Source organism: Electrophorus electricus, chromosome 13 (genome assembly GCF_013358815.1).
Source record: "Electrophorus electricus isolate fEleEle1 chromosome 13, fEleEle1.pri, whole genome shotgun sequence".
NCBI classification, from domain to species: domain Eukaryota; kingdom Metazoa; phylum Chordata; class Actinopteri; order Gymnotiformes; family Gymnotidae; genus Electrophorus; species Electrophorus electricus.
The window spans coordinates 22,132,998-22,160,936 of record NC_049547.1 but is presented as its reverse complement, the minus strand read 5'-3'; the positions used below and the strand labels follow the sequence as shown (position 1 = coordinate 22,160,936).

Below are 27,939 nucleotides of genomic sequence, written 5' to 3'. Positions count from 1 at the left end.
TGAGAGTGGCAGGGTGCTGCCCGGGGCTTCATCTGAGAGCCCCCGGACTCCGGGCCGTCTACGTCCGGGTCAGAGAGCCCCCGGACTCCGGGCCGTCTACGTCTGGGTCAGAAACCTCGCTGCCCAGGCTGAGCAGCTCTTCCACAGGGCCGCCCCGCCTGCCTCACACGGCCCTGGCTGTGTTTGAGCCTTGACGCAATATTTAACTTTAAGGAATAACAGATCAGTCAGATGCAAGCTTGGCATGGGAGGGTGGAATACAGAACACCAAGAAAAGGATTCACACACAAGCTGCTGTGTGTTTATGTGTGCCATTAACTGCTTCACACACACACACAGCTTGTCAGGTCTGGGCGGTGTGGACAAGAAACAGTCTCCATAAGCACTTTCCTGTTTAACAGAGACCGGGTGTGTGTGTGTGTGTGTGTGTGTATAATTACAGGGTGGCAATGATCTCCAACAGCACTGCTTTTTTTCTGTTTTTTTGCAAAAACAAGCTACAGTCCAGCGGATTCAAACAGTTTCCTTTAAGTCAGATATCGGAGCAAGGAGGGTTTCCGATATTGGAGTGGGGAGGGCGTTTCCTGGTGCACTCGGCCATTAGAACAAAGGCCCGAGGACATTAGTCTAAACATGAGCCAGCAACCATGTGTGTTGTTTTCCACACACACACACAGACACACACACAGACACAGAAGAATGTTTATCAGTAGCAAAAAAATGCCTTGTGCCCGAGACCTCAGTACAGCTGCTGTAAAACACAGTGGGCAGAGTTAGTGGTGTTTCTGTGTGTATGTTATCAGTCATTCCTGTTCCCTCCCAGGAAAAGGAAGAAGACACACACACACACACACACACACACACACACACACACACACACACACACACACACACAGACAAACAAAAACACAGACACACAGACAGACACAGACACACAGACAGACACAGACACACAGACAGACACACAGACACAGACAGACACAGAAATCACAATTTGCAGGAGGCTTGGGCTACTTTGGAACTGGTCCTTCTGTTGAGAGAACGGCAGATGTATGAGCCAGCGTCCATCAGCTTAGGTAGATCCACTCCCTACACACACACACACACACACACACACACACACACAAGATAAATCACACAATTTGAAACGAGATTAAACAGCTGTGGAAAGCCTTAATCTGAAAGTGTTTCAGCCTTAAGAGGCTCAGCAAAGTGGCCATCAAAGCAAAAAAAGTGTCATACGTCATATCGCTTCCCCGCCATGAACCGGCAACTACACACTCGGAAATTGTTAAAAGAAGGATAGACCTGGAAAAATGAGAGGAACACCCTCCACCCCCACTCACCGTGTGAATGCTCAGTCCGTGTAACATGTACACAACGTCTTCTGTAGCAACATTCCCAGAAGCCCCCTGGGCATAGGGACAGCCCCCCAGCCCAGCCACGGAGGCGTCAACCACGCTTACTCCATTCTGCCGACATTTTAGCAGCCACAAGCACACGTGGGGAGACACACAACAAACCTTTGATTTAGTGATTTAGTGTTCCCACTGGAACATTCATGCTCGTTCGGTAATGCAAAGAACAGTGTCAAGATTCCGGCACAACGTCATGTTTTATGGTATTTTTCCTGGCAGTGAAGAATTTCCCTCACGAACGTACATCTAAATGTGAAAATATCGCCTGATAAACGGAAGAAACACTTTAATGTTCGCTTTATGTTATATGAAGGACATCTAACAATGTCGTACCAGGTGGAACTGGTTTTTCCAAAATAAAAGTCACATGTATGTGTTTTTCTTGCAAGGGCTCAATTAATTAATAGTAATTCAATGAATTAATAATAATGACTTTATTGATGCAAATAACTGAATGGAAGAAAGTAGCTATATAAAAAGTCACAGTACAGTACTGGTCTGTGAGCCACCTGCAAACTGAGGATCCTGACCAATCACAGCAGAGTGTTGTGGGGGGTTTAATTGGTCAAGCTGATCAAAGTGCTCTTGGCATCTAGCAAACGGCAAGATGTTCGTTTTCATCAAAACAACACAAAAGGCAAAACCGCAGAAGCAAAACGATTCCAAACACTTTCTAAAACGCTGCTGTGTTGCGTAACTAACACAGTGTGTTTAAGCATGTACGTCACTAAACTGCACAAGTCCACAGGCTGCCAGTGTTCAGGTTGAAGAAACTGGTCTGGTGCATGCGCGTGTTAGTGCGTGTGCTGGCGCGTCTGACCTGCAGGGCCACTAGGATGTTGGCCAGTGCCTGCCCGTAGGTGTCATGGCAGTGCACGGCTAGAGCATGCACGGGGACTTCCCTCATTACAGCCTCTAACATTGCAGCCATGCCGCCTGGCGTTCCCATGCCCACTGTGTCCCCCAGGGAGACCTCGTAGCAGCCCATGGAGTAGAGACGCTGGGCCACCTCTGCCACCCGGGACGGGGACACGCTGCCTTCGTAAGGGCAGCCCAGCACACAGGACACATACCTGCGCCCAGAGGTAAAAACCGAGACAGGTCGCATGAGGAGGGTACAAATGATGATTTTTGCAAGCACTGCAGGTTGTGAAGGGCCATTTTGATTATACGTTTAGCAGACGTTTATATCCAGAGCGACTTACGAAAGTGCTTTGTCATTTACTCATTGATACATCCTAGTACAGTACAGTAGGTTTGAATTAAACATACCAGTGAACTAGAATACTGTAGAAATACAGGGATCACTGCTGATGACTAGAAGCATGAAACACACAAACTCCATCTCAGGGACCCTGCTGTTCATTCCACCATCTGGGAGTCAGGACAGAGAATTGTCTCCATGCTTGTCTTCCATAAGACCTGAAGCCTGTGCTTCTAGCTGAGCCATACTGGAGGTTGGTAGTACTCAAGGTACAGATTGGGCTTTGACCTTTGACCTCATGTATGGAGGGGCTGGTCCATTTTTGGCTTTGTAGGCGAGCATCAAGGTTTTAAATCTGATGCGTGCAGCTACAGGGAGCCAATGAAGGGAGCGCAGCAGTGGAGTAACGTGAACTTCGGAAGATTGAAGACCAGTCGTGCTGCTGCTCTCTGGACAAGTTGTAGAGATCTGATCCAAATAGCAAATATGCTGAAGGTTCTGATTCATCAGTACTGATGTATTGTTACAACCTCAGGATCTAACGCACATATAATTTAATCAGTTAAACAAAGATATCAGATGGCGATATGAACCTCAGCAACTCCATGCACACGTGCAATTTCAAATCTGCTAATTATTAATCTTAAATTTTTAATTATTTATTTCAGTAACTACCATGAACTATTCAGTAACTAATAAAATAATGTGTGAGGTGGTTATAGGCGTGAGGAACGAGGGTGGTCACTCCCTGGCGTGGGCGGGGTTAGTGGGTCACGAGGGCAGGGTCTCACCCTCGCACGGGAACCTTCTCCTCCCTGGCAGCAGACATCACCTCCTCAAACCTTTGCAGGCTCTCCTCCACCGAGCAGTTAATGTTCCTCTTACTGAAGAGCTCAGACGCTGCGCCAAATATCGCAACCTCCATCGCCCCGGCTTTCACCTGAGAGAGGGAGAGGGGGAGAGAGAGGGAGAGAGAGAGAGAGAGGGAGAGAGAGAAGGGAGGGAGGGAGAAAGAGAGAGGGAGAGAGAGAGAGAGAGGGAGAGGGAGAGAAGGGGTGGAGGGAGGGAGGGAGAGAGAGAGAGGGAGAGAGGGAGGGAGAGAGAGAGAGAGGGAGAGAGAGAGAGAGAGAGAGAGGGAGAGAAGGAGTGGAGGGAGGGAGGGAGGGAGAGAGAGAGAGGGAGAGAGGGAGGGAGAGAGAGGCAGAGAGAGAGAGAGAGAGAGAGAGGGCTATTTTCTGTATTATTTCTTTATTATCTATCAGACTGATTATCTGTTATTGATCCGCCATAGGATCCCACGGAGACTAAATACTAATATTATACTCACATATCCCAGAATAGAGAAACAAACATTTGCATATATAAGCAATATTCTTAGATAAGTATTCTTAACAAATTATGAATACATGCAGTGGCTGCTAGTTATAATCTCAATTTTCAAAGTTATTTTCTGGATTATTATTACTATATTTATGATTTATATCATGTGAACAAACTGACATATCCTAGATTAACGGACTACGAATCTTGCAATACTACATTTTTGCAATTTTGATTTCAACAACAAACACCTCAGAAGTCTATTACATATCTATTACATAATCCTAGAACTTCTCAGTTAATTAGATCCTTTTACACTTCCTGTCCGTATCCAAACATCACAGTCCGTAACCGTGGTTACTTACAGCTGCTCGATAGCCCTTCAGGTTTGGGGTCAGCACCGGGTAGCTCACCCCGGGCTTCCTGTGGATTCCACGCATCACTTCCTCTTGGTCAGCCATCTGTAGAGAGAGTAAGGTAAAGGTGGGTGCGCTGTGGTTCCCCGCTGGGTCTGCACAGTCTAGACCCTGTAACCACTACGGTGGACATCCCTGATTCTCAAATACATGCACACACACAAATCAAATAAAATCTCATTTATTTATACAGCGCTTTTTACAATAGTTGTCACAAAGCAGCTTTACAAATGTCTGAGTCCAAGGGTGACAGTGGTGAAGAAAATCCCCCTAGAGCACGAGGAAGAAACCTTGAGAGGTAGAAGGGCTCCTTCTCTGACCAATACATAAATACATCACATGCTGGTCGTCCAGGCACTAGCTCCAAAAAAAACGATATTTACAGTTTTATATTTGCAGTCAATAGTTTACACAGATCTTTAAACTTTAAAATATGTTTTAAACACATACTTCTTTGTTGAAAGTACTTTCATAAAATTGTACTTTCATAAGATTGTTGCAGGCTTCCTGACAAAGATGCACTCAGCACACCTGATATTTGGTTAATTGGTTAATTGTTCACCCAAATTTGTTGGTTTTCTGCAATGTACTTTTTTTCATATGGTCCACATATGCTGGATAGGGCCTGGGTCAGAACCCTGAAAGGTCAATCTAAAAGTCTAATTTTGGCACTAACGTAGCCCCCACAAACAAGTTTGCTGCTGAATTTAACTTTCTGGCTTTTGGTTCGACATTGTGCTGAAGGATTTGGACAAAATTGTCCTTTTTCGTTGTTCCATCCACTTTGTGTGAAGTAGTTCCACTTCGCCATCGCAGAGCTGCTACCCGCCCACATCTGACACGGCCTTGCCGAGCTCGAAGGCTTCGCGGCACAGTGTCCATGGAAACAGTATCAAGCTTCAGCCAAGCTTTAACGCCCTTGAGCCTCTCATGAGAGACAAAGCCAGCGGAAACGAATGACACGACCGCACAGGTATGCAGCCAAACACTGAAAACTAGCTCCACCTATAAACAACCAACCAATCAGAGTGCAGTGCAATCTCTCACCTGTGGGACCCATTTAGGAGAGACAAAACTTGTGGCTTCAATGACAGGAAGTCCCGCCTCCGAAAGCATGTCAATCAGACGGATCTTCACGTCAGCTGGGACGATGGTCTGACAGGTCATAAGGAGGAGATCGTTAAGGCTGAAATGAAACTGTGGATTGCGTGTGCCCAAGTACTGCATAACACAACTGACCTAACTAGTGTGCTATATTGTAAAATACCCCTCTAGAATAACACTAAAACACACAAAAGAACTAGATTTTTATTTATGTCCACAAACATGAACTATGTAGTCTTCTTGAATACACGGAGGTTGAGATTATTTCATAAATGCAATGTTCACATGGGGTCATAATGTGTTCACATGGGGTCATAATGTTCTCAGAACTGCAAAACCCGGAAGCCTTTAACCTTCTCGTTCTGTAGTCCATCTCTGGGTCCCACTTCAACTATCTTCACTTTCTCTGGAAGAGGCTTCAAACCAGACAAACTGACCTGTGAAAACGACACACACACACACGTTACTGGAGCGACATTTAAACATTAATGACAACCCACCACAAAACCAGCAGAACTAATTATCCATCTGTGTCGTTGCGGTTATAAAATGTCCAGAGCACATCCCGCTCTCTGGCTGCCCTGCGCCATGTTGCTCCGGTGCGGTGCGAGCAGAGGCGATTATCTATCGTATCTAACGTTTTATCTCGTCTGAGCTCTACACAGCTCACTCAAGGTCAGAGACGCTGTCGGGCGGCGTGCAGAAAGATCACAGGACAGTACCTCCAAATCCAAGCAACCGAGCATGAAGCTAGGCTATGCGTCCCGGTAAACAAACAAACAAACAAACAAACAAACAAACCAAGCAACGCCGGTCACACTAACTCACTGCTTTGGCTACGGCTGCGGTACTAGAACTCAAAGCGACACCGCGTGGGCCCGGACCGGGTCCAAAAGAGCCGCAGACCATCCTCACAAGCCCAGCCGCCATGCGCGCTCCTGATCCGGGGAAGCAGACGACAGCAACTACCCCCGGTACCGGGGCGACAGAGCGCGCAGATTCGACACGGCGCGTCGACGCTCGTGCCAGCACGACGGCGCGCGCAGATTCGACACGGCGCGTGAAGGATCTAAACCTGCGCGAGGCTTCTACAAGGACGAGGGAGCGTTAGGGCGTCTCGAGGTCTCCCAGGAGTAGTTTGGAATATTTTATGATGTTGCATTTTACATAAAAAGTGAAACAATCATTTAAAAATATTCTTGTATTTCGACGACCAAACATTAATGACCATCATAAGATCTTTTAATGAATTGTGTAAGCGGTGGGTGACTTTGTTCTAAACCTGTGAGTTTTCTGCAAACCTCTAGATGTCACTGTTACATTTAGCTGACGCTTTTATTCAACGTGACTGAGTACAACTTGAGGTTAAGGGTCTTGCTCAGGGACCCAACAGTGGCAACTTGGCAGTGGTGGAACTTCAACCAGCAACCTTCTGATTGCTAGTCCAGTACCTTCACCACTGAGCTCCACTGCCCTGTTCTGGTGTCTTTTCACAAAGCTTCACATGAAACACAAGAAATTGTCAGAAGCATGCCTAGAGGACCCCCCTCCCTCCCTCTCTCTCTCTCTCTCACACACACACACACACACACGCCTAGAGGCCCTACAACAAACAGGAGTTAGCGTTCATGCGCTCCTCCCACTGTAGAGAACAAAGCTCAACCCTGCAGCGTCACGCAGGAATGTTGTTTGTCCATACTAAACATGCTATTCCTGAAATACGACTTCTCAAATGTGTGTGTATTTTACAGAAGAGATGAGTCTGTTGGAATAGACATTATATTCTATGTCTCCTACATGTATTAACAGACCCAGACTTTCACTGTTGCAATGTTGTTTACCAAGGAAACACAATGTTTGACAAAATTTCAATTATGACCATTTATTTCAGGTTTATAACAAAAGCAAGAAGTGTTTTTCTTTAAAAAGTAAAAATACAATAAATTAACATGATCATAACTTTAGAGAACAACACAATGATCAAGATAAATGAGTGCAAATTGGATTAATCTCCACAAATCTATGAACAAGACAAAAATAAAAACTGATTGTTCAGTTATTTGAAGAAAGTCGTTCAAACAAACTTTGCTAAACCCAGACATTTGGTTTAAAGAACTCCCGTCTGACATATCCTAGAGAATCCTTACAAACACATTATTTGGCAAAGGCATGATAAAATAATTTCAAAGCTTTCAGGAAATAACTGAGAAAAGATCAAGTATTTTTCTAAAATATAACACTGGAAGACTATCCAGGCATCCTAACCGCTACGAAATACTCATCATTTAAACAACTGTTATTGAAATAAACTATTTACATACTTTTTATATTACAATTATACAATTATACTGTTATAAAACTCTTAGACATTTTCAAAACGTAAATAAACTCAAATTGTTTTATCCAAATAGGTCAGTTTTCAAAAGGAACTAAAGATTTAAATTTAAATTATCACAAATTTCTCACTGGTTACATAAATACAACTATTCTCTCTCTCTCTCTCTCTCTCTCTCTCTCTCTCTCTCATCTAAGCAAACATAAGAAACAGAAATTTGTTGCATACTAATATTGCATACAATATTAATGAGATTGTAAGCTTGTCTAAGTGTTTCCCTTAGCTGAGCTCTGTTAGCTCCTAGCTAGTGCACTGCTTTCGTTAACGTGTGTCCATGGTCAGCAAGCCAAATTCAAGCCTGCATTTTTAAAAAATAAAGGAAAGATGCAAAAGGAAGACGCGATATTTGCTATCGTCGAGGCTGATTCAACAGTTCACCAGTCTAAAGTGGCTTTTGGTTTCAACCATCGTATTTTACATTTACATTTTACATTTATGGCATTTAGCTGACGCTTTTATCCAAAGTGACTTACAAGTATGACAACTTGAGCAATTGAGGGTTAAGGGTCTTGATCAGGGGCATGACAATAGGAAGTTGGCAGTGGTGGGACTTGAACCAGCAACCTTCTGATTACTAGTCCAGTACCTTCACCACTGAGCTACCACCGCATGATATATTTTCAGCTGCAATAGCCATCAATATAGGCTGGTATGCAGCTAAATGTAATGACACTAAGGCAATCATGTGAAAAAGTGTGGTTTTCTGTGGTTGTGGTAACTGTCACCATCACCATAGACATTTCTCTGACAGTTTGCTAGGTGGCCCCCAAAGCCAAAAGAAATTCCGTTCACACGCCGTTTCTCTTCACGTCAGGCTCATCGTCACTGTCCTCTACTTCCTGAATGATAAGGTCTGTTCCGGAATCCTCTGCAAGGTCATCGCCATCGTCATCGTCGTGGTCCATCACCCAGGTGACATCCTGGTTGTCCTCGGGGTCGTCTTCGACCCCGAGCAGCATACCAGTGTCCTCAGTGGGGCTGGACATGGTGGCGTTCTCTTGCTGGATACAGGCCCCGCACAGCCGGTAGCGCCGCGTGCCCTCACACACCACCTGCCCGCTCTGCTCCGTCACGCGGCGCTTGCACTTCCGACACACCAGCTTCCGTGCCTGGTGGATCTGGAGGATGAATGCGGGAAAGGGACAGTGTGACATTGTATCAGTGTGACACTGTATCTGTGTGTGTGTGTGTGTGTGTGCTCCCTGGGAAATGAACCCACGACCTGTTTCTAGCACCTTGCTTTTCCTGTTCTACCTGGCGAGCTGCAAGAGTCGCTCCAGGCTCGGATACAGCGCCATAGTGATCTGCGTTACTGCACCCTAATCCTAATCCACAAAACCTTGTCTATTTGATTTCACTTGTGGTCTGTACTCATGAGAAACTCATCGTAATGAATTGAGTTTTGATGATGGGAATCTCCCTCCCTCTGGGGGAAGAGCGCACCACCCACCCCACCCACCCCACCCACCCCACCCAATGCCCACCGTCTCAAAGTGGCTGCGGAGGTGCTCGAGGCGGGTGAAGCGCTTGCTGCAGGCCTGGCATGGGTACGGCCTCTCGCCCGTGTGGCAGCGGAGGTGTCTCTTAAGGTCGGCCTTCCTCTTCACTGTGTGAGTGCAGAACGGACACTTGAAGCGCATGGACGGGCTGGAGTCTGGAGTTTGTTACGAGGGACGGAGCCGACAGAAAGGCAGAAAGACAAGGAAAGTTCATTTATAGAAGCACATCCCGCACACACGAGAGTAAACCGTGTGAATTAGACACTTATATATACGTAAAAGAACGGACAGAGAGAGAGAGAGATGCAGTGAAGAATAAAGGGAAGGCTGAAGGAAGAAAGGAGAAACATCCCAGAGTGATGTGAAGTGTGTTTGTGTAGTCCTTTAATCTGAACTCTATTCTGTAGTACTGGACTGGACAGTTTTTAATCTCACCTTTATTGAAAACTCCCACCACCCCTACGATAGTCGGCAGGGTAGCATACAGTTCATCTGCCTTCTGCGCCCTCTGGAGGTCGAGAGCGGAAGTGTCATCCGAGACATAGCGATGGTTGACAGACCTTCTCCTGGTACCTCTCCTCCTGGGCTCTGAAACCAGGGCTGTGAACTGCACGTTCTGCTCCCCGTCTGCCCCATCCTCCAAGACGGGCTGGGCCCGGGGGCTGCATGCCAGGCCGATGGCCTGAGAGCCCGTCACCTCTCCGGGGTACTCGTGGACCCGGTCCTCGTCCGGGGGCTCCCAGAGCACGCCGTCAGCCACGGACGGCTGATCCCCGCCCTGGGTGTCCGGCAGCGGGCTGTCGTCTGTCAGGAAGGCACAGCACGGGTCACCCTCCTTGGCGCAGATCTCCAGCGAGGACTTGATGAAGGACTTGCAGTAGACGATGACGTCGTCCATCTGCAGGTAGCTGGCGGCTGACATCACCTCGATCACGTTGCTGCTGTTGAGGTCCAGGAGGCCCGAGTACACGAAGTCGAGGATGACGGCGAAGGTGTCGGGGCTGAAGGTGTCGAAGGAGGCGCTCACGGGCTCCAGGCTGCCCTTGGCGCCCTGCGAGAGCAGCATGCGGAAGTAGCCGCTACTGCCGAACAGGACGTTGCGGTGCGCCCGGAAAAGCCGCCCCTCCACCAACACGTTGCAGTCGCAGAAGAGTTCCTGGCGCCTTTGCTGGTCCAGTTGCTTCAGGAGACAGCTCTGGTGATTGGCTGACATCTCCGCACTCGTCCATCTGTGAACTTGCCTGAAAAAAAATTAATTACATAAAAAATTATCAAAAACAAAATCGATGAAACGGGTTCACTTACTGCTTCCTTTGTTTCTGTTGCTATTGTTTTTATGCTAGACAGCTAGTGATGTGTGCAGGAATTACTGGATGTTCTCTGGTTTTCCAAAATCCTGCTTTTTAGAGCCATTTTTTGCAACTCTTTCATTTTTTCCCCCTCCCTCTATAAAAATGAATATAAAATATGACAACTCATAAATCCAACCCAGACCTTTACAGAGAAAGCTTCAAAGCTATATGCAGAATAGAAAGGCCTGATGGATGTTAAGTGTGTGTCAACAAAACAATATTTGCACACCCGGTGACTTAACTCTACAGAGCGAGGGCACTTCGTTTCTTCCCACACGCACCACTCAGTAAATAATGCAAGACCAAGAAAAAGAAATATTACTCAAAACCAGCCACATCTCTGACTCTGTGCTGAGAAGGGGCGCCCTGCTCCCAAGGGCATCTCTGCAGATTTCTCTGTCCCAAAAGCTGCTCTGATCCACTTTGTTTTGGTCAGAATAAGACAGAATAACAGTTTTATCTGTCTGCTGCTTAAACAGAGGCAGGGGGCCACTGGACATTGGAAAGTGGACCATGCATTAAGACCATCTCCTATCAAGAAACACAGCAGTGCGTCACAGAAACAGGTAAACGTGCCCAGTATCCACGCCCATACACTCTTAATGACCGTTTTAGGGTAAAACAAGCTACCAACCGCTAAGGAAAATGTTTTCCTAATCAGGAAATCGCTGGTCAGTTTTTGGGCTACACGTACTAGCTCTTATGTAGGTTAGATATGATTATCTGTAGGCCTAGGCTATGTGCCCTAACTGTAGCCTGCCCCAAAACAGAAGCAGCCGATTTCTGGGTCATCTGCTTCGACTACCATCCACCCTAAAATTCCCAAGCTATCCTTTGTTCCGCGCAGAAAAGGCAGGGAGCGCAAACATACACCCTGTGCGCTGATTGGCCGAACCATCTGTCAGTCAAGCGGTAGGTGTGGAAAGGGGCTACACCCGACTGTCCGCATCGGGTAACGAGCGGGGGGAAGAAAAGAAAAACCCAGAAGCGACGCGTTGGTAGCGGCCCAGGAAACACGGGGACGCGAAACGCGAGTGTCACGCACCAAAGCGCGGAAACGCAGCGCGACGCACTCCAGCACTCGAGCGCGCGGAAAGGAAACGCCTCGAGAGGCAGTGTGTACCGTGGGTGCCGAGAACAGCGCCGTTAGACCTCGTGCTCTGTCTCCAGCGAGTTCACTGCCGTTTCCCAGCTATGCACAGAGGAGCACGCGGTCGGTGCGGCGAAACGGGCATGCAGCGAGCGCCGAGCCCTGCGCCCGCCTGTCCGTTACACAACGCCCGTTTGAACGCCAGCGACGGACGTGCGCGTCTGTCACCGCGCTTAAGCAGTCTGGAGAGAAACGGTAGCCCGGTTTGCACGCTGCGTTTCTCCCGGCGACACACAAAACCTCGCAATCACGTAAAAAGCAAACAAACAACAACAACAAAATAGGGCAGCCTGACCACCCTGGCGCGTGAGCCCCGTAGGAACACGAGCGCGCCGGGCTCGGCCCGTGCGCCAGCCCGTTCGACCGATCCGTGATCTGAACACGGCTTCAGCGAGACACCACACCCGGTTCCCGTGAAGCCCCGTCCTCGCCCCGTCTGTGCCCGGGGAGCGCGGGACGTTGCACGGCGGCGCGCTCACGCCCTCCCCCAGTCCGTCATCCGCCCCGTCGGTACCCGAAACCATACTTACTGGCGCCCCGGCTCGCGCGGCGTCCGGTACGCTCTACACGTCCCACTTTCACAAACCATCTCCATTTCTTTGGCCACTTTGGTAGGATTTTTCTCCCCAGCTTTCCTGAACACTTCCTGCTTAGCCCGTAAGACCGAAACCCGTTTGTGGGAGGAAAAAAAAAAACGGCAGTGCTGACGTGGGTGTTCGGAGTGCCCGCGAGGGCTGTGGAGCCGCTTAAAGCACGAGTGTCCCTCACCGGTTCCGACCGTGCAAACGTGCATTCGTCATTCGGCGGGCGGTCCGTGCTGCGCGCTAAGGTGGACCGCGCACATACGGCACGGTACTCACAACCCCACCGGCGACCCGGACAAAGAAACCCGTTAACGCGAGCAGCTCACGCATTCGGCAGTGCGACAGCGTTAGCGTGGACGCGACACGCACGGTCGATTGCAGGTCGCGCTGCAAACGGCTCCAAATATTATTAAGAATAATTACAAACGCAAGTCGATAACTTTATGTGGAGCGCTGACGTGCAACTCTTCGGCTGCGGGGGACGTTCAGGGACGCTGTTTGAGAGCAGCATCTTTACTGAAAGTGGTGCGTTGTTCTTCGATTTCAAAAAAAGAAAATTAGTCATCCCACAATTCCTTCCGCAAACAATTACACTGATATTTCTACTCTTATTGCGGACAGATATGACAGACAGAAGGTCGACTCCAAAGCACGATGAAGAGCAGTACCACTGGTACTGAGGTGACACACTACGACACGTTAAGACCATCGTTTAAAAACACAGAAACAGCATGAAAAGAATCCAGGAACACCAATAGTTCAGTGTCATGAAGTCATGAGGCTTCTTCCTGTTTAATCAAGTCGTAGGTATATAAAAGTGAAGGATTTCATGGCTTTGTTTTGGTCTTTCCGCCGCCATTTCGTCGTCATGGTAACTCCCGTTTCCGTGTCACTGCTCCGTACGGTTACTGAACCCCGTGGGATTCTGGGACTGCCAGCGCCACAGGTCTTCACCTGCGTGGCCGAGTACACAGGAAAAGACAGCCACGTTTACATTTCTGAGGTATCGGTTCACTGGGGGGGGAGAATCAGATCTCATCCTAACTAACACTTGGCAAAAATGTCTACGTTTACAGTACGTACATGAATCCTAAAATAAGGAAACACTTTCTAAAACCGAGATCCGGCACTATAGCGCATACAGTGCTGTATGTGAAGGAAACAGCCGAGTTCCCACATACACATTCTCTCCAAGCCAAAACTGGCCTTCCAGCCCAGCTCTGTCTCTGCAAGGCGAGGGTCTGCATAGCAGGACGCTATGTCTCCGTTCCTCCGGGGGGCGATCTTGTACGGAATCTGCGTTAAGAACACTCATGTCACGGACAGACACGGGAAACAGCCACAGCACTGCTGGAAACCCACGTTAAAACCCCTCCTCATAAACAAAGAGGCCTCTTATTAGATGATAATTCTCATTTTCTCACCTCTTTTCCAGAAACCTTCTCCATTGCATTCACCATCTGTAGCACAGAGTATCCCGTCCCTGTGCCGAGATTATACACCTAGAGAGAGAAAAACAGGTCACGAGACGAGACGAGGAGAAGAGAAGAGAAGAGAGAGAGAGAGAGAGAGAGAGAGAGTATGTCTTACTTTGCATCCACAGTTATCCTTTAGTTTCCTGAGGGCGGCAATGTGGCCCTTTGCCAGATCCACCACATGAATATAATCTCTTACTCCTACAAAGAAAAACACAAACAGAAGATGAACAGATACATACGTTTTAATTTCCACCATCTCTTATCACCTACTGCTGTAATGACAAAGTTGAACTGAACTTCACCGTTATAGAAACAGCATCCACATGCATGTTTTTTGCTTTAGATGCAAAACAAATAATTTAATTTTATCAGTTCCTATTCCAGGACATTTATGTGTGTTGAGTGTCTCTCTACAGGTTCCCCCATCTAATAAAGAAACTGCAGTGTCAGTTCTTTTGAAGCCAGTTGGACATCATTTGCGTTCCCTTCACTACCTGTTCCATCCACCGTGTCGTAATCGTTCCCAAACACGTTGAGAAGTTTCCTTCTTCCCACAGCCACCTGGGCAGCCAAAGAACGGAGCTTCAGAATCCACGGCCCGAAAAGACAACAAATCCTGACACCTGGCTGGATGGGTTACCTGGGCAACATACGGGAGAAGGTTGTTCGGAATTCCCTGTGGGTCTTCTCCAATTTGTCCTGAGATGTGAGCACCAATGGGGTTGAAATACCTAAGCAACACAGCATTCCAGTCCTGGCAGGGAGATCAGATCAGATCAGATCGGATTAGATCAGATTACAGACCACAACACAAGAACACTTGCTTTAAAAGGTCTGGTTCTTAACCAATCTGAAAGCATAATATAGTAATCCAAGAAAAAAGGCACAACAATAATAATATTATTATTCACATTTATATAGCGCCCGTCTCAAACTCAAGGACGTTTTACAGACAGAAATCAGCTGTTACAATCACTCCCACACCGATGAGAAGCATCAGGATTTCATCATTAGAGCTTGCGCTGGGTTCAGAGGTCAGTCCCTGTGCTGCGCCCCTGTGCTGCGCCCCCATGCCCCCAAGTGCTCCAGTTCTCCTGCCTGGCATGGCCGAGCTGGGGGCTCAGGGGCTCGGTGACGCCCTCGGAGATCTGAAGGTGCTCGACTGCGTCCCTGCTCTGCTCTGCTGTTCTCCACCAGACATCTTCCGCAGCTTTTCCTTGTCATCTTTTATGCAAAACCTGCCTGTGGGCAGCAGGGGCCCTCGTACTAGCACTGCGGCTATAAAAGGTGGACATTTACAGTTCTATTTCCCCCCACCCACCATTAATTGCTGCTGACTGACACACACACACAAACACCTTCTCTGCCTTGCACTGGTCGCGGATCATCTCCTCGATGAAGAACTTGGTTTTCCCGTAGGGGTTGGTGCAGCCCCCGGCTGGGTGCTGCTCGTCGATGGGCAGGTGTTGGGGGTCTCCATATACCGTAGCAGAGCTGCTGAACACCAGGTTGTGCACCCTGTACGCCTGCATCACCTGATACACAGACACAGACACGCACAACCATGGACATGCCCACAAGGAAATACCAGCACGGACAGACACGCCCACACACAATGTGGCACGTTGCAGACATCCATGCCACAGTGACAAAACGTAACACATGTAGCACCTAGTTCTCCTCACTGATGGTCAGATCTTCCAGTCTGCGTTCACCTTGAACTCGGGTGTGATTACACTACAGACTAACTGGTTGCGCTGATTACAGTACCCGGGACTGGCTTTGGGATTCCTCACCTCCAGCAGGTTGATGGTGCCCGTCAGGTTGACCCGGTAGTAGCGTAGCGGCTGTTCCACGGACTCTCCCACTGCTTTCAGTCCGGCAAAGTGCATTACAGCGTAGAAAGAGTGCTGGGAACCACAGACCAGAACCATGCAGTTACACAGCACAGCCACTAGAAGGCTGCATTTTATTTATTTTTTTAATAGCCATCTAGTACAGTGTTTCATGATCTAAGGCCTGCATAGATGTTGAGTGTTGGTGTTGAGATAATGTTTCTGTCTTAGTAACACTCAAGTGGAACTTCTTGAATAAATGCTCAAGACTGTTCATTCCCTGGAAAGTTTAGATTAAATTAGTGTTGGAGTTCCTCAGAACCCATCATCACCCAGCCCAACTCCCACAACACTCCCACAACACTCCCACAACACTCCCACAACACTCCCACAACACTCCCACAACACTCCCACAACACTCCCACAACACTCCCACAACACTCCCACAACACCAGCTGTTAAACGGGACAGGGGTGTTGGGAACTAGTCTGGTCGGTCTGGGCTCCTGATTGGTGGAACAGAGAAACGTCATTCTCTGTGACTCCACCCATCTGTGCGCTCACACTCGCTGGGAGGGCAGCGAGCGCTCCTCCGGGAGCGTCCAGTCGCCCTGTGCTGCTGCGCGGACACAAAGGTGTGGAACGTACGCACCCGCCTGTTGCTACGCGGCGTATGGCGGGGCAGAGTGAGATAGCTGACAGTTGGAAACAGGATATAGCGGAACAGTTCCCGGAGAACTGGAAATATATATTAGGAGGCGGGGGGACAGACTGACTGAATTTATGGGAGACTGACACTAAGACAACAGTAACCAAGTGCAAATGGACTCCCAGGTGTAATAGTACAGGAACAGCATGGCCTGTCTGTGCTGACCTGCTCGAAGAGCTTCTCCAGCCCTGGTCTGTCCAGGAGGTCAAGTTTGTGGAACTCGATCTTGGTGTCCAGGAACGTCTCTATCCTCCGCAAACTTTCCGGAACGTTGCACTCCCCTTAATGTCAAACAAAAAAACGCAATAAAGAGGAAATGTGGAACGTGACACATCAACCCACATCCTTTTTTCTCAACACACACAGTACCTTGAACAGCGTTGCTGAAGTTATCGACTACGACCGGGTGGTAGCCTGCCTCAATGAGCTCCACCACACAGTGACTGCCTATGTAGCCTCCTCCACCGGTCACTAGCACCTGCTGGGACATTCTGACAGCTTCTGCAACACACACGCACACAATCAGCACATTTGTTTGGCGTAATTGCTGACGCAGCAGAAACAGTTGCCGTGTCTGAGTGCAGCTATAGGGCTGTGTCCGTGTAACAGCAGGTATTACACGGCCCTGCATTCATAAAACGACTCCTGGAGTGGGCGTGGCTAGGTGTGGACACCTTCCTCACCAAGCCCCACCCCCTGCAGTAGTAATATTCCAAACCGTCGATGTAAACGCTGGTAAAATTATCCTAAACTGAATGAAAAAGAATGAGATTTGAGGAGTAATTTTATAGAAATAAGACTTTATATATAATCTATAGAATTGATATATGATCACAGAAAAAATAATCTTACATACACTGCCTCTGAATTCATGAGTGTAAGATTTAGATTTTGTACAGTGAAGTGTTACAACACAGTGAACATGTAAGAATGTCTGAATATTGAGGTCAACACAGTCCTAGACACGAACGTTATTTTCTATACAGGATTTTTCTGAACGTGTTAACTAATCAAACTTTGCATTATTTCTATTTAAATACAAAAACTTTAATTCTGATGTATGAGGAAATAATAGCTAATGTTTTCTAATACGTGTACTTATACAGAATGTCTTTATTGCCAAGGGCACATAAACGTGGATTAAAAACGTACCAAACACTTGAGACAGAATGTGCCCAGCAGGTGGGAAACCGAACAGGTAATATAAGGTAGAAGAGCAAAGGTTAGGATCGCTGTAAAAGTCTCACACCCTGAAACACGAGCGGGAAGCACTTACAGAGCAACGTCTTCGCCAGGGCTGAACGCCTGCTACGGTAACGGGAGATCGGTAAGAACCGTCCGAAACTCGTACTGAATGAGTTTATTCATTTTCTCTTCCGCGGATTTGGTGAGACGTGGAGATGTGGGAAGCAGCTACAAGAGCGTAACACTTACGTAATTTCTCAGACGTCGGCGTTCAAAATAAAAGTCACTTTGTGAAGCCAGACGGAGCCAAATATAAAAAACTTGTTTTGTTTAGAAATTGCATTTACAGAATTCTTAATCATTGTTGCTTTAGATTACATCAGTGTGTTCGTTAAATAACGTGCAATATACTACACAAAATACTCTTGAATCACGTTGGGTAGGAGGTCCATATAATCTAGACCTATATGGACATATATTACTTATCGGTACGTCGCACACAAACAATTCCACTGTCATGTCTGTCTTCAGTTTCAGCATGATTTATGAAGCAGGTGCATGATAAATGTGTCCTCACATAACCCGACATTTAAAAATACAGAAAAGCAGAAGAAAAACAAATAATCATCATTAAAACTCAATTGTAGTTCAAAGAGATCTTTTAACGTGAATAACTAATTACGTCAGAGAAAGAAATGACCCGGACGGTGGACGACACGCACGCACTTCGACGTGACTGTGACGTGGTCGGTCACGCGTCCTTTCATAAGCAGGAAGCGCGAACAGGCGCGAAGGATGGGTGATGCGCGAGCACCGTCTGGACAAGCACACTACTGATCTCAGATCAGCACGGGACGCGCACTGACAGGACCAGGTCCAAGCACGGCACCGCAAATGCATTTCAGTCTAATTAAAATAACGTGAGACTCTGGTAAGACGTTCATATCTACATCTGAAGGCATGAATATTTAAATTATGAATATTCATATATGAATATTTAATTATGCAATTTCACCTCTCTCTCTCCACACACCGCCCCCCGTTGGAAATATAGGAAGAACTGTAGTATACTTAAGTGTACGGTTCACTTTTCAAAGTAAAGTAATTCAAAACAATGAATTATTGAAATATGCAGTCAGTAATTACTGAGTTTGTGTAATGCTTTAGATCAGGTCAATAATTTGTTACATTTAAAAAAAGAATCAAAATGGCGTGTTTTAATTTCGTGCATGTGTGTATTTGTGTTAGAGGTTTTCTGTTAAGTCGACATATTTTAAGTGTGCATCTGTTTATGTGTGTTGCCTTAGAAACAGCTGCTATGTCCGGTGCTGCGGCTGTGTGTGGGCGTACCTATCCTTGGCCACGCCCCCTCACCACCGCGGCTGGCTGCGGCTCTCGGAGGAGGGCTGTGCTCTCCGGCGCCGCCTGGCTGCCAACACCAACGTTTGCCAGCCGAGGGAGGCGTCCAATCAGAGAGATGCAACGCTTCATCACACTGCACAGGGACCGTGCTACTCTGGTGAGTGTTTTTAAAAAAAGCTTTCCCCTGAAAGGATCAGATCTCTGCTTAGATCCTTTAGTCTACGTCTAGATGTTCCCATGGGGTTGACTCCCAGAACATGATCAAAAAGGATGCAAGGAGAATAGTGTTAATGAGGACAATGCTCCACGTGACCACTAGGGGGTGCTCCTGAACCAGTCACCGGACAGAACCTTAATCTGTGTGTTAACGTTTCATGACATTGTGCAAGATTTTGCTCTACAGCTCCTCACATATCACGTACACCCAGAGACTGAGAGAACACAGGACTGACGTTGTGTTGGGATGTGAAGTGATGGCCTACTCTCTGCCTGATGCTGGCTGAAAGAAGGGAGTGACACACGTCTCTGTACAGGTGAGTCGATGTTCAGAAACTGAAATCTTTCTGTCGGTCAGGACAGGGCCAGGACAGGTCAGGAAAGGAAAGGGGTGATTGTTTTCTAACTGACCATCATCAAACTGAGACCTTTGAGAAGTGTTGCACCACCAGGTGGAGTGCGGTTTACCAGAACCTATTACCCAGAATGCATTTCTTTTTGAGACGCGTGGTGGACCACAGTGCTGTGGCTGCAGATAGACGGTCTAAGGCAGTCGGACACTGGCGTCTACATGTGCATCTCCCACACTGCACTGGGGCAGGCATCAGTCCTGGCACGCCTCTCTGTGCACAGAAACAGTACGGTGGCCTACAGGTTCATTTTAATCTAGTTGGCTGTCTATGTTTGTATGGAACTGAGTCACCTGATTTATAACTTCTTTATAACTCCCTAAATGCCCTGAGCAGGAATTCACAAAACAACCAACCACAGCAGCAGCTGGCCCAGGAAGTGCTGAATCACTAACAGCTGGTCCAGGAACAATCCTGAATCACTAACAGCTGGTCCAGGAACAGTTCTGAATCACTAACAGCTGAACCAGGAACAGTCCTGAATCACTAACGACTGCTCCAGGACCAATGCTGAATCACTACCAGCTGTGCTAAATCAATAAGAGCAGTTTGCCCGGGTATAACCGCAGTACAGGGTGTATCGTTCTCCTCCTGCCAAAACTGAATCAAAGTCCTCTAAATGAGTCAGTGGTGGCCATTGATTCTCTGTGGAAATATGACTCTTTTGATTCGCTTCCACAGCGGTGATAGCACACATGACGAGTATTTCTATGGAACCCGTGAAGATCTGGACTCAGGGGACTATGTGGGTTAAATCATCCTGAGATCATAACGTTACTGCATTACATGGGAAAGACCATGTTGAACGTCGGAGATGGTGCATCCTTTTAACACATGCACTACCATGAATTCGACTTCTCTCATCAAAAAAAAGTTAACTACAAAATAAGACAAAAACTTAAAAATGAACCCATACTACACGTGTTAAATAAAATATTTATTATCATTAATGTTTTTCTATTTTACTGTGGCACACAACTGAGCATTTAAAATCTGAATAAAATCTTTGGCACTTGGACAATGTTTTGATATTTTTATTAAAGTGTTTCTGTTGTTTGGATGCTGATTAGTGGCACACAAAGCAGAAGGTGGGAGTGGCTTCTGGATCTCACACACGAGCAACAGACAGACACTTCTGAGCTGTGTTTTCCTTCACAATTTCTCTTACCTCCCCTTCTTAAACACTGCTCCCATCACAAGACTTAAATTTCAAACACACACACACACACACACACACACACACACCAGGATCATCTGCGTCCAGTGGAACAGAGCTTAGCACCACCCAGCCAGTCAGCTGGGTGACTCCAAGCTATAGCCTTGGAGGACCTTGTTCAGATTCCACAGAGACATGACCAGGCACGACACACCTGTATTTCACGCATGAAGAACACAACCGATCAGACAGGTCCATCTCAGTTGTACACCGAGCGCCCGGTGACTTGTTGTGACTTGAGTTGCAACTCACACCCCTGCCGTTTAAAAGGGCAAACTTGCATCAGACAATGGATGTTTTCAAACCGTCTGATTCTCCGTGTGCGTCTGACACTGGGTCTGAGATGAGTCTTAGAACAACAAGTTACCCTTGGCTACGTTGCACTCTGGCCAGCAGGGGGTATCGTTCCGCAACATCACGCGGCGGCCAGCCAGGTCTGTCTACAGTGGCAGGTAACCCCAAAGCCACGGCTGGTTCTCCTAGTCGGATGCGCTTTAGACGCTGATCCAGATGCCCTCCCCCTGGCCTTAGGCCGAATCTTAGCAAGACAATAGAAGCGATCATGCAAGAGTTCTCAAACACTGGTGGTGTGTTTAGAACTTAGAACAGTGTCGAAATGAGGTCTAAAAACAGATATAGTGGCAGTCTTAGAAGTTTGGAGTGGTCTACGATGGGTCAAGATCAGTCCTCCCTGGTGAATCGACACAGAGTCTGTGAGCCAGACCGAAGCAATCGAACGGATCAGGATCAAGCTGAAGAGAGGGCTGGCCGTAGAGCCAGTGGCGATGTCACATCTCAAAGTGGCGGTATACGCTCTCCACGTATCCCAGAACCCTTTGCCAGTCTGGCCCTTCTACTTTCATCATCTCCTCCACCGTCTGGAAGAAAACATGAGAAATGTGGAGAACCACATATGAAGAGCCAGTGTGAGTATTCAGACACAGGGGGTCAAATATTGTACACTTTCAGCATAAAAGGCCAGAAATGATCATTAAAATATGGCTAAATTTGGCAGAGACCATTTACTGGTCATGTTTCGCTTCTGTTGAAACAAACCAAGAGCCTGCACTGAAACCGAGTGTTTATGTTACATTCTTAGGAGCTATACATAAGACTTCAAGAAATGAAAGGAACAGATAAAAAGAACCCTTTTCCCAACTTAAGACCAGATGAGCAGATGGCCACTGTTACTGTCTGAGCTCTGGAGTCTCAGAGAGGACCCGAGCTGGTATCAAACTTTTCTATAAAAGGCTGAAGGAGGAAGGAAAGAATCATTAATAACTATATCTACACATAAACAGGAAGTAGCCTGCTTTTCTCTAGCAATATCTGAATGCTACTGACACCGGTTGGGTTTCTGAATATCACTGGAACATACTGGATGAACATTAACACACTGGTTTGGATTCAGAACATTTACACACCGGATGCAGTTCTGAACGTTACTCTAACATTCTGGTTGGCCGTCTAATGCTGGGCTTTCTTGGGAAATATATCTTCATGTCTCTAAATTCCTGATTCATGTAGTGATGAATTATTGTGTGGATGATGTCATGACGTTGTGCATGAGCTCACCAGCGAGGCCGCAATTCCCACTTCCTGCCCTGTCTGGAACGCCAGTAAGAGGTTTTCTCTCTGACAACAACAAACCAAAAATCATCAGGTGTGCTATCAGAGCTGTTTACCTCTTCTTTGGCTGTGTGTGTGTGTGTGTTTTACCTTGTTCTCAGGACTGAGTGTGTTGTATGGTATGTAAGTAGGGAGGTAGGTGTGGTACACTGCGCAGAAGGCCAAACCATCCACCCAGCTGCTGCTAAAGTTGGTGATCTCAATATTCTGAATAGAGAGAGAGAGAGAGATGGAACAGGGAAGCATTTTCAGTCTGTGAAGCTCTAAAAACAGTTTCACTTCATAAGTCATTAAGTGTAGACTGATGGATAAGAAGAGGAATGATACAGAAATGACACTGAAGTGTGTAACAAGTGAATACTGTGTGAAACAGCGTCTGAAACATGTTTCAGCGTCTGAAAGAATGTTACCGCACTAACAGACAGACCTCTGTCTGCTGTTTCTATCACTCCATTCAATCCAGTCCCAGACAGGCCCTGTACTGGGTATTGGTTCTGGGTGTCCAGACGGGCCCTGTACTGGTTACTGGTTCGGCGTGTACAGACGGGTCCGGTACCTGGTACCCGTTGGTCCGGGCCTGACACCAGCGCAGCAGAGAGTTCCGTTTGGAGCCACCGTGGCGTCTCAGCAGGGTGTTGAGGTCCTCCGAAGGCCTGCGGAAGCATCGGACAACAGGAGCACATGCGGATACAGCAGCGCAGCTTCCAGATCTACAGCGATGGCTCAATATAGCGCAGACAGTTTAATCTGGAATTCATAGCGCATGTTGGACTGACAGGTACATCATCAAACAGGTTTATTAACAGGGATAATTAACTCTCCTGTCTCCCAAACGGAATAAACATGAATGTAAAAAAGTCCCTAACTTTACGTTTTGCCACATCTCCACTGCTAAAGGGTTTGAGTATAGCAGGATGAAATAGCTCTGTTCCCATCGCTTAACTGGACCAGGGCAGGCGGAATACAGGACGGAATGCGGTACGGAATACAGGAGAAAGCGAAAGCAAAAGTAAGGAAGCACTCCAGTGAGACGGATCTGCAGGAAAGGGGACGCGTGGGCGTTGTGCTGAGATTCAGGGAAAACTGGGGGCTGGAAAAATAGTATAATCCATACTGATCCTCAACACGTGTAAACAGCAACTCCCAGAGCAAAAAAACCTCAGACATGCCAGCTTCAGGGAAGCATGAAAGCCCCACACGAGAGCAGGGGAGACACACACAGGGAGGAGGGGAGTGCCATGTTGGGGAAAAGGAGGAAAAGGAGAACAGAAGGGAAAAACTCCTCACTTTGTCCTGCTGACTTTATTTGGAAGATCAATGAGAGGAGAACTTGACAAGGGCAAGGATGGATTCTCCTCCTTCTTATCTGTTAAACACACACACACACACACACACACACACATAAACGCGCGCACACACACACACACACACACACACACACATAAACGCGCGCACACACACACACACGCACACATAAACGCGCGCACACACACACACACACATAAACGCGCGCACACACGCACACACACACATAAACGCGCGCACACACACACACGCACACACACACACATAAACGCGCGCACACACACACACACACATAAACGCGCGCACACACACACACACACACATAAACGCGCGCACACACACACACATAAACGCGCGCACACACACACACACACACATAAACGCGCGCACACACACACACACGCACACATAAACGCACGCACACACGCACACACACACATAAACGCGCGCACACACACACACGCACACACATAAACGCGCGCACACACACACACACGCACACACATAAACGCGCACACACACACACGCACACACACATAAACGCGCGCACACACACACACACACACACATAAACGCGCGCACACACACACACACGCACACATAAACGCGCACACGCACACACACACATAAACGCGCGCACACACACACACGCACACACACACATAAACGCGCGCACACACACACACACACATAAACGCGCGCACACACACACACACACACACATAAACGCGCGCACACACACACACATAAACGCGCGCACACACACACACACACATAAACGCGCGCACACACACACACACACACACATAAACGCGCGCACACACACACACATAAACGCGCGCACACACACACACACACACACACACACATAAACGCGCGCACACACACACACACGCACACATAAACGCGCGCACACACACACACACACATAAACGCGCGCACACACGCACACACACACATAAACGCGCGCACACACACACACGCACACACACACACATAAACGCGCACACACACACACACACATAAACGCGCGCGCACACACACACACACACACACACACACATAAACGCGCGCACACACACACACATAAACGCGCGCACACACACACACACGCACACATAAACGCGCGCACACACGCACACACACACATAAACGCGCGCACACACACACACGCACACACATAAACGCGCGCACACACACACACGCACACACACACACACATAAACGCGCGCACACACACACACACACACACACATAAACGCGCGCACACACACACACACGCACACATAAACGCGCACACACGCACACACACACATAAACGCGCGCACACACACGCACACACACACACACATAAACGCGCGCACACACACACACACACACATAAACGCGCGCACACACACACACACACACACACACATAAACGCGCGCACACACACACACACACACATAAACGCGCGCACACACACACACGCACACACACACACATAAACGCGCGCACACACACACACACACATAAACGCGCGCACACACACACACATAAACGCGCGCACACACACACACACACACACACATAAACGCGCGCACACACACACACACGCACACATAAACGCGCGCACACACACACACACACACATAAACGCGCGCACACACGCACACACACACATAAACGCGCGCACACACACGCACGCACACACACATAAACGCGCACACACACACACACACACGCACACATAAACGCGCGCACACACACACACGCACACACACACATAAACGCGCGCACACACACAGACACACACACACATGCACATACACACGTGCACACACACACACACATAAACGCGCGCACACACACACACACACATAAACGCGCGCACACACACACACACACACACATAAACGCGCGCACACACACAGACACACACACGCACACGCATACACATACACACGTGCACACACACACACATAAACGCGCGCACACAGACAGACACACACACGCACACATACACGCGCGCACACACACAGACACACACACACATACACATGCACATACACACGTGCACACACACACGCGTGCGCGCACACACACACGCACACACATACACACACACATACACACGTGCACACACACATGCACACACACACACACGCACACACATGCACACACACATACACGCACGCATACACAGGTGCACACACACACATACATGCGGGAGCACACACACGAACACGTACATGTACAAGTCGGTCATCATATGTGTCAAGTTTACACAAAGCTTATCTTATTGTCTTGTGTACCTTTACACAAATTGACCAAGTTGTCCTGTTGGTCCAAAGTTAGTCTTTCTCTTGTTAGGTTGTTATTCTAAAATTCAACACAACACACAACATTCACTATACACATATTTACTAGAAACATATTCAACATTATATACATATACATATATAACGTCAGGAATATTAAATATGGATGGCTGTCCTTACATTCCTGACAGATCTCGTCTTCAGTGCTACAGATGTCTGAGATATACCATTGACCACATTGGTGGGGGAATCTGAGGGAAGTCTGGATAGGCTTCTGAAAAATGATGGAATGTACCACGAAATTAGTGTGTGGGTGGTGATGTTTCCACAGAAAGCTGATGTTTCTGAGACCAAACAATGAGGCATTGAGTAGCGTTCAACAAACCCCTTCGTGCTACGCGCTACGTGGGCTCCACTCCACAGAGATTATTCACCACAGCGAAAGTACTGCTGAGTGCTCACACATGACTTTTGTCTTTTGGTCACTCTTTGCTGTAGTGTCAATGCCTCACTGTGGCTGAACTGTGGGTCTGTAATTCTCACCGTGGTCTTTCTGCAGTGCCTGTCTTTGCGTCTCCTTCCTGGTGCTCTCCTCGGCCTGCCCCTGACATTCCAACGCTCCTCAAACACCCATCTCTTCCTCCTTCTCTGCCTCTGAACAAGTGCGCCCCGTTCTGGCCGGGAGGGTCGCCTCCTTGATTCTGCCTCTGCCTGCTTTGTTCCAGCTCCACTTTTAGGTGCTGCATTTGACCTTCGACCTCTTGCCGTCTCTGCTGGGCCTCGGCTAGCTGCTTCTCCCAGTCGTGACGCGCCTCTCTGAGTGTGGTCATCTCTTCTTCTGCCTCCGCTCTCAGTCTATCAGCCACCACCAGTGCCACTTGGAGATCAGACTGGAACTGCAGCCACTCACTACGTTCTGCCTAGACACACACACACACACACACACACACACACACACACACACACACAGAGTGGCCACTGATCTAGCAGCACGAGGGCCCTCCTTTGGCCTTCAGAACCACAGCAATGCATCGTGGGATAGATTCCACTAGGTGTTGAAATCCTTCTGCAGGAATCTCGGTCCGTGCAAACAGGACGGATTCTTGCGGTTGCCGAGAATTAGACAGCGGTACTGACATGCTCTGACCAGCCTGTTCTAACTCGTCTCAGAGATGCTCTACAGGGTGAAGATCTGGGGATTATGAAGGCCAGGAAAGAAACGACCGTCTGTCATGTTCCTGGAAGCAGTCCGTGATTATACGACCCTTGGAAAGGCACTTAGCTAAGCCCCACTGCCCAAAAGTCCCAGGATGTGTCAAGAAAACCCTCCCAACCCTGTCATTCGTCCTCAAACCAGCCTGAACTTTGGACACCCGACAGGAAAAGTTCATCGATTCGAGCTGTTTGAAACAAATCCTGCCCCCATCCGGGAGGAGTAACAGCCTGGATCCGTCAGGCTAGGCGGCGCTTATCCGCTTCTTAACGATGCATTTCTGTCCTCTTCTGTCCACCGGACTCTTAAATTTCTGTTTCTCTTTAGACAACGAAGACACTCAAACGGATCGCAGTCTGTTGTAGCGTATCCACGCTGAAGAACGGCGAGTTGCGTGTTCGCACGCGTCAGCTGTAGCGCCAGAATTGTGCGTTCAGCTACATTTTTTTCGCGTGACTGCAACTGTTTGTCTGAGTGATTCCTGACGTCCTCCTCTGACCCCTTTGCCAACGAGTTGTTTACATCCCTCAGATTCCCTTCTGCTGGATTTCACTCCTCAATCACACTATTCTGAGTCACATCGTTCACCACTCTGTACACTATCCACACACTGCGCGAGAAAACCCCACAAAGGATGGG

The 27,939-nt window shown here is 48.0% G+C and overlaps 4 protein-coding genes and 1 long non-coding RNA gene across 12 annotated transcripts in view; 1 reads left to right on the top strand and 4 right to left on the bottom strand.

Annotated features, from left to right (window-relative positions):
* Positions 1-911: 911 nt before the first annotated feature.
* hmgcl (3-hydroxy-3-methylglutaryl-CoA lyase) lies at positions 912-6,491 on the bottom strand. Of its 2 annotated transcripts, none has more exons than XM_027027089.2 (8): positions 6,291-6,491; positions 5,816-5,899; positions 5,406-5,513; positions 4,308-4,403; positions 3,414-3,562; positions 2,239-2,491; positions 1,347-1,472; positions 912-1,089 (listed from the first exon to the last, which is right to left on the bottom strand). In XM_027027089.2, the coding sequence occupies exons 1-8, from the start codon at positions 6,390-6,392 to the stop codon at positions 988-990; spliced, it is 1,020 nt and encodes a 339-aa protein (XP_026882890.2). In that variant the 5' UTR covers positions 6,393-6,491; the 3' UTR covers positions 912-987. The 2 variants fall into 2 exon arrangements, with proteins under 2 accessions (XP_026882890.2, XP_026882891.2); XM_027027090.2 differs by having other exon boundaries at positions 6,185-6,384.
* Positions 6,492-7,335: 844 nt separating this feature from the next.
* On the bottom strand, positions 7,336-13,219 carry zbtb8a (zinc finger and BTB domain containing 8A). Of its 5 annotated transcripts, none has more exons than XM_027027101.2 (4): positions 12,389-13,219; positions 9,792-10,597; positions 9,342-9,511; positions 7,336-8,975 (listed from the first exon to the last, which is right to left on the bottom strand). In XM_027027101.2, the coding sequence occupies exons 1-4, from the start codon at positions 12,649-12,651 to the stop codon at positions 8,646-8,648; spliced, it is 1,569 nt and encodes a 522-aa protein (XP_026882902.2). In that variant the 5' UTR covers positions 12,652-13,219; the 3' UTR covers positions 7,336-8,645. The 5 variants fall into 5 exon arrangements, with proteins under 5 accessions (XP_026882902.2, XP_026882904.1, XP_026882903.1 ...); XM_027027103.2 differs by lacking the exon at positions 12,389-13,219 and adding an exon at positions 11,832-12,301; XM_027027102.2 differs by lacking the exon at positions 12,389-13,219 and adding an exon at positions 10,938-11,811.
* A 15-nt stretch (positions 13,220-13,234) lies between these two features.
* Positions 13,235-17,879, bottom strand: gale (UDP-galactose-4-epimerase). The gene is made up of 11 exons (XM_027027077.2): positions 17,740-17,879; positions 16,833-16,964; positions 16,629-16,744; positions 15,717-15,830; positions 15,279-15,455; positions 14,561-14,674; positions 14,415-14,481; positions 14,033-14,118; positions 13,867-13,944; positions 13,624-13,738; positions 13,235-13,396 (listed from the first exon to the last, which is right to left on the bottom strand). The coding sequence occupies exons 2-11, from the start codon at positions 16,951-16,953 to the stop codon at positions 13,332-13,334; spliced, it is 1,053 nt and encodes a 350-aa protein (XP_026882878.1). The 5' UTR covers positions 16,954-16,964; positions 17,740-17,879; the 3' UTR covers positions 13,235-13,331.
* A 552-nt stretch (positions 17,880-18,431) lies between these two features.
* LOC118242333 lies at positions 18,432-21,408 on the top strand. 2 transcript variants are annotated; one of them, XR_004776777.1, is made up of 4 exons: positions 18,432-18,579; positions 18,956-19,167; positions 19,414-19,543; positions 20,318-21,408. It is a non-coding gene; the product is annotated as an uncharacterized LOC118242333 (long non-coding RNA). The 2 variants fall into 2 exon arrangements; XR_004776776.1 differs by having other exon boundaries at positions 19,400-19,543.
* si:ch211-195o20.7 (cytospin-A) overlaps positions 20,655-27,939 on the bottom strand; it is a 20,204-nt gene continuing 12,919 nt past the window's right edge. The window contains exons 5-12 of one of the 2 annotated variants that reach the window (XM_035532695.1): positions 26,631-27,007; positions 26,268-26,361; positions 26,082-26,148; positions 23,769-23,847; positions 23,038-23,134; positions 22,572-22,688; positions 22,428-22,487; positions 20,655-21,730 (exon numbers count right to left, since the gene is read on the bottom strand). In XM_035532695.1, the coding sequence (XP_035388588.1) occupies positions 21,641-21,730; positions 22,428-22,487; positions 22,572-22,688; positions 23,038-23,134; positions 23,769-23,847; positions 26,082-26,148; positions 26,268-26,361; positions 26,631-27,007 (981 nt within the window). In that variant the 3' untranslated portion in view covers positions 20,655-21,640. The remainder of the gene's footprint in view (positions 21,731-22,427; positions 22,488-22,571; positions 22,689-23,037; positions 23,135-23,768; positions 23,848-26,081; positions 26,149-26,267; positions 26,362-26,630; positions 27,008-27,939) is intronic. The other variant, XM_035532696.1, reaches the window with a different exon arrangement.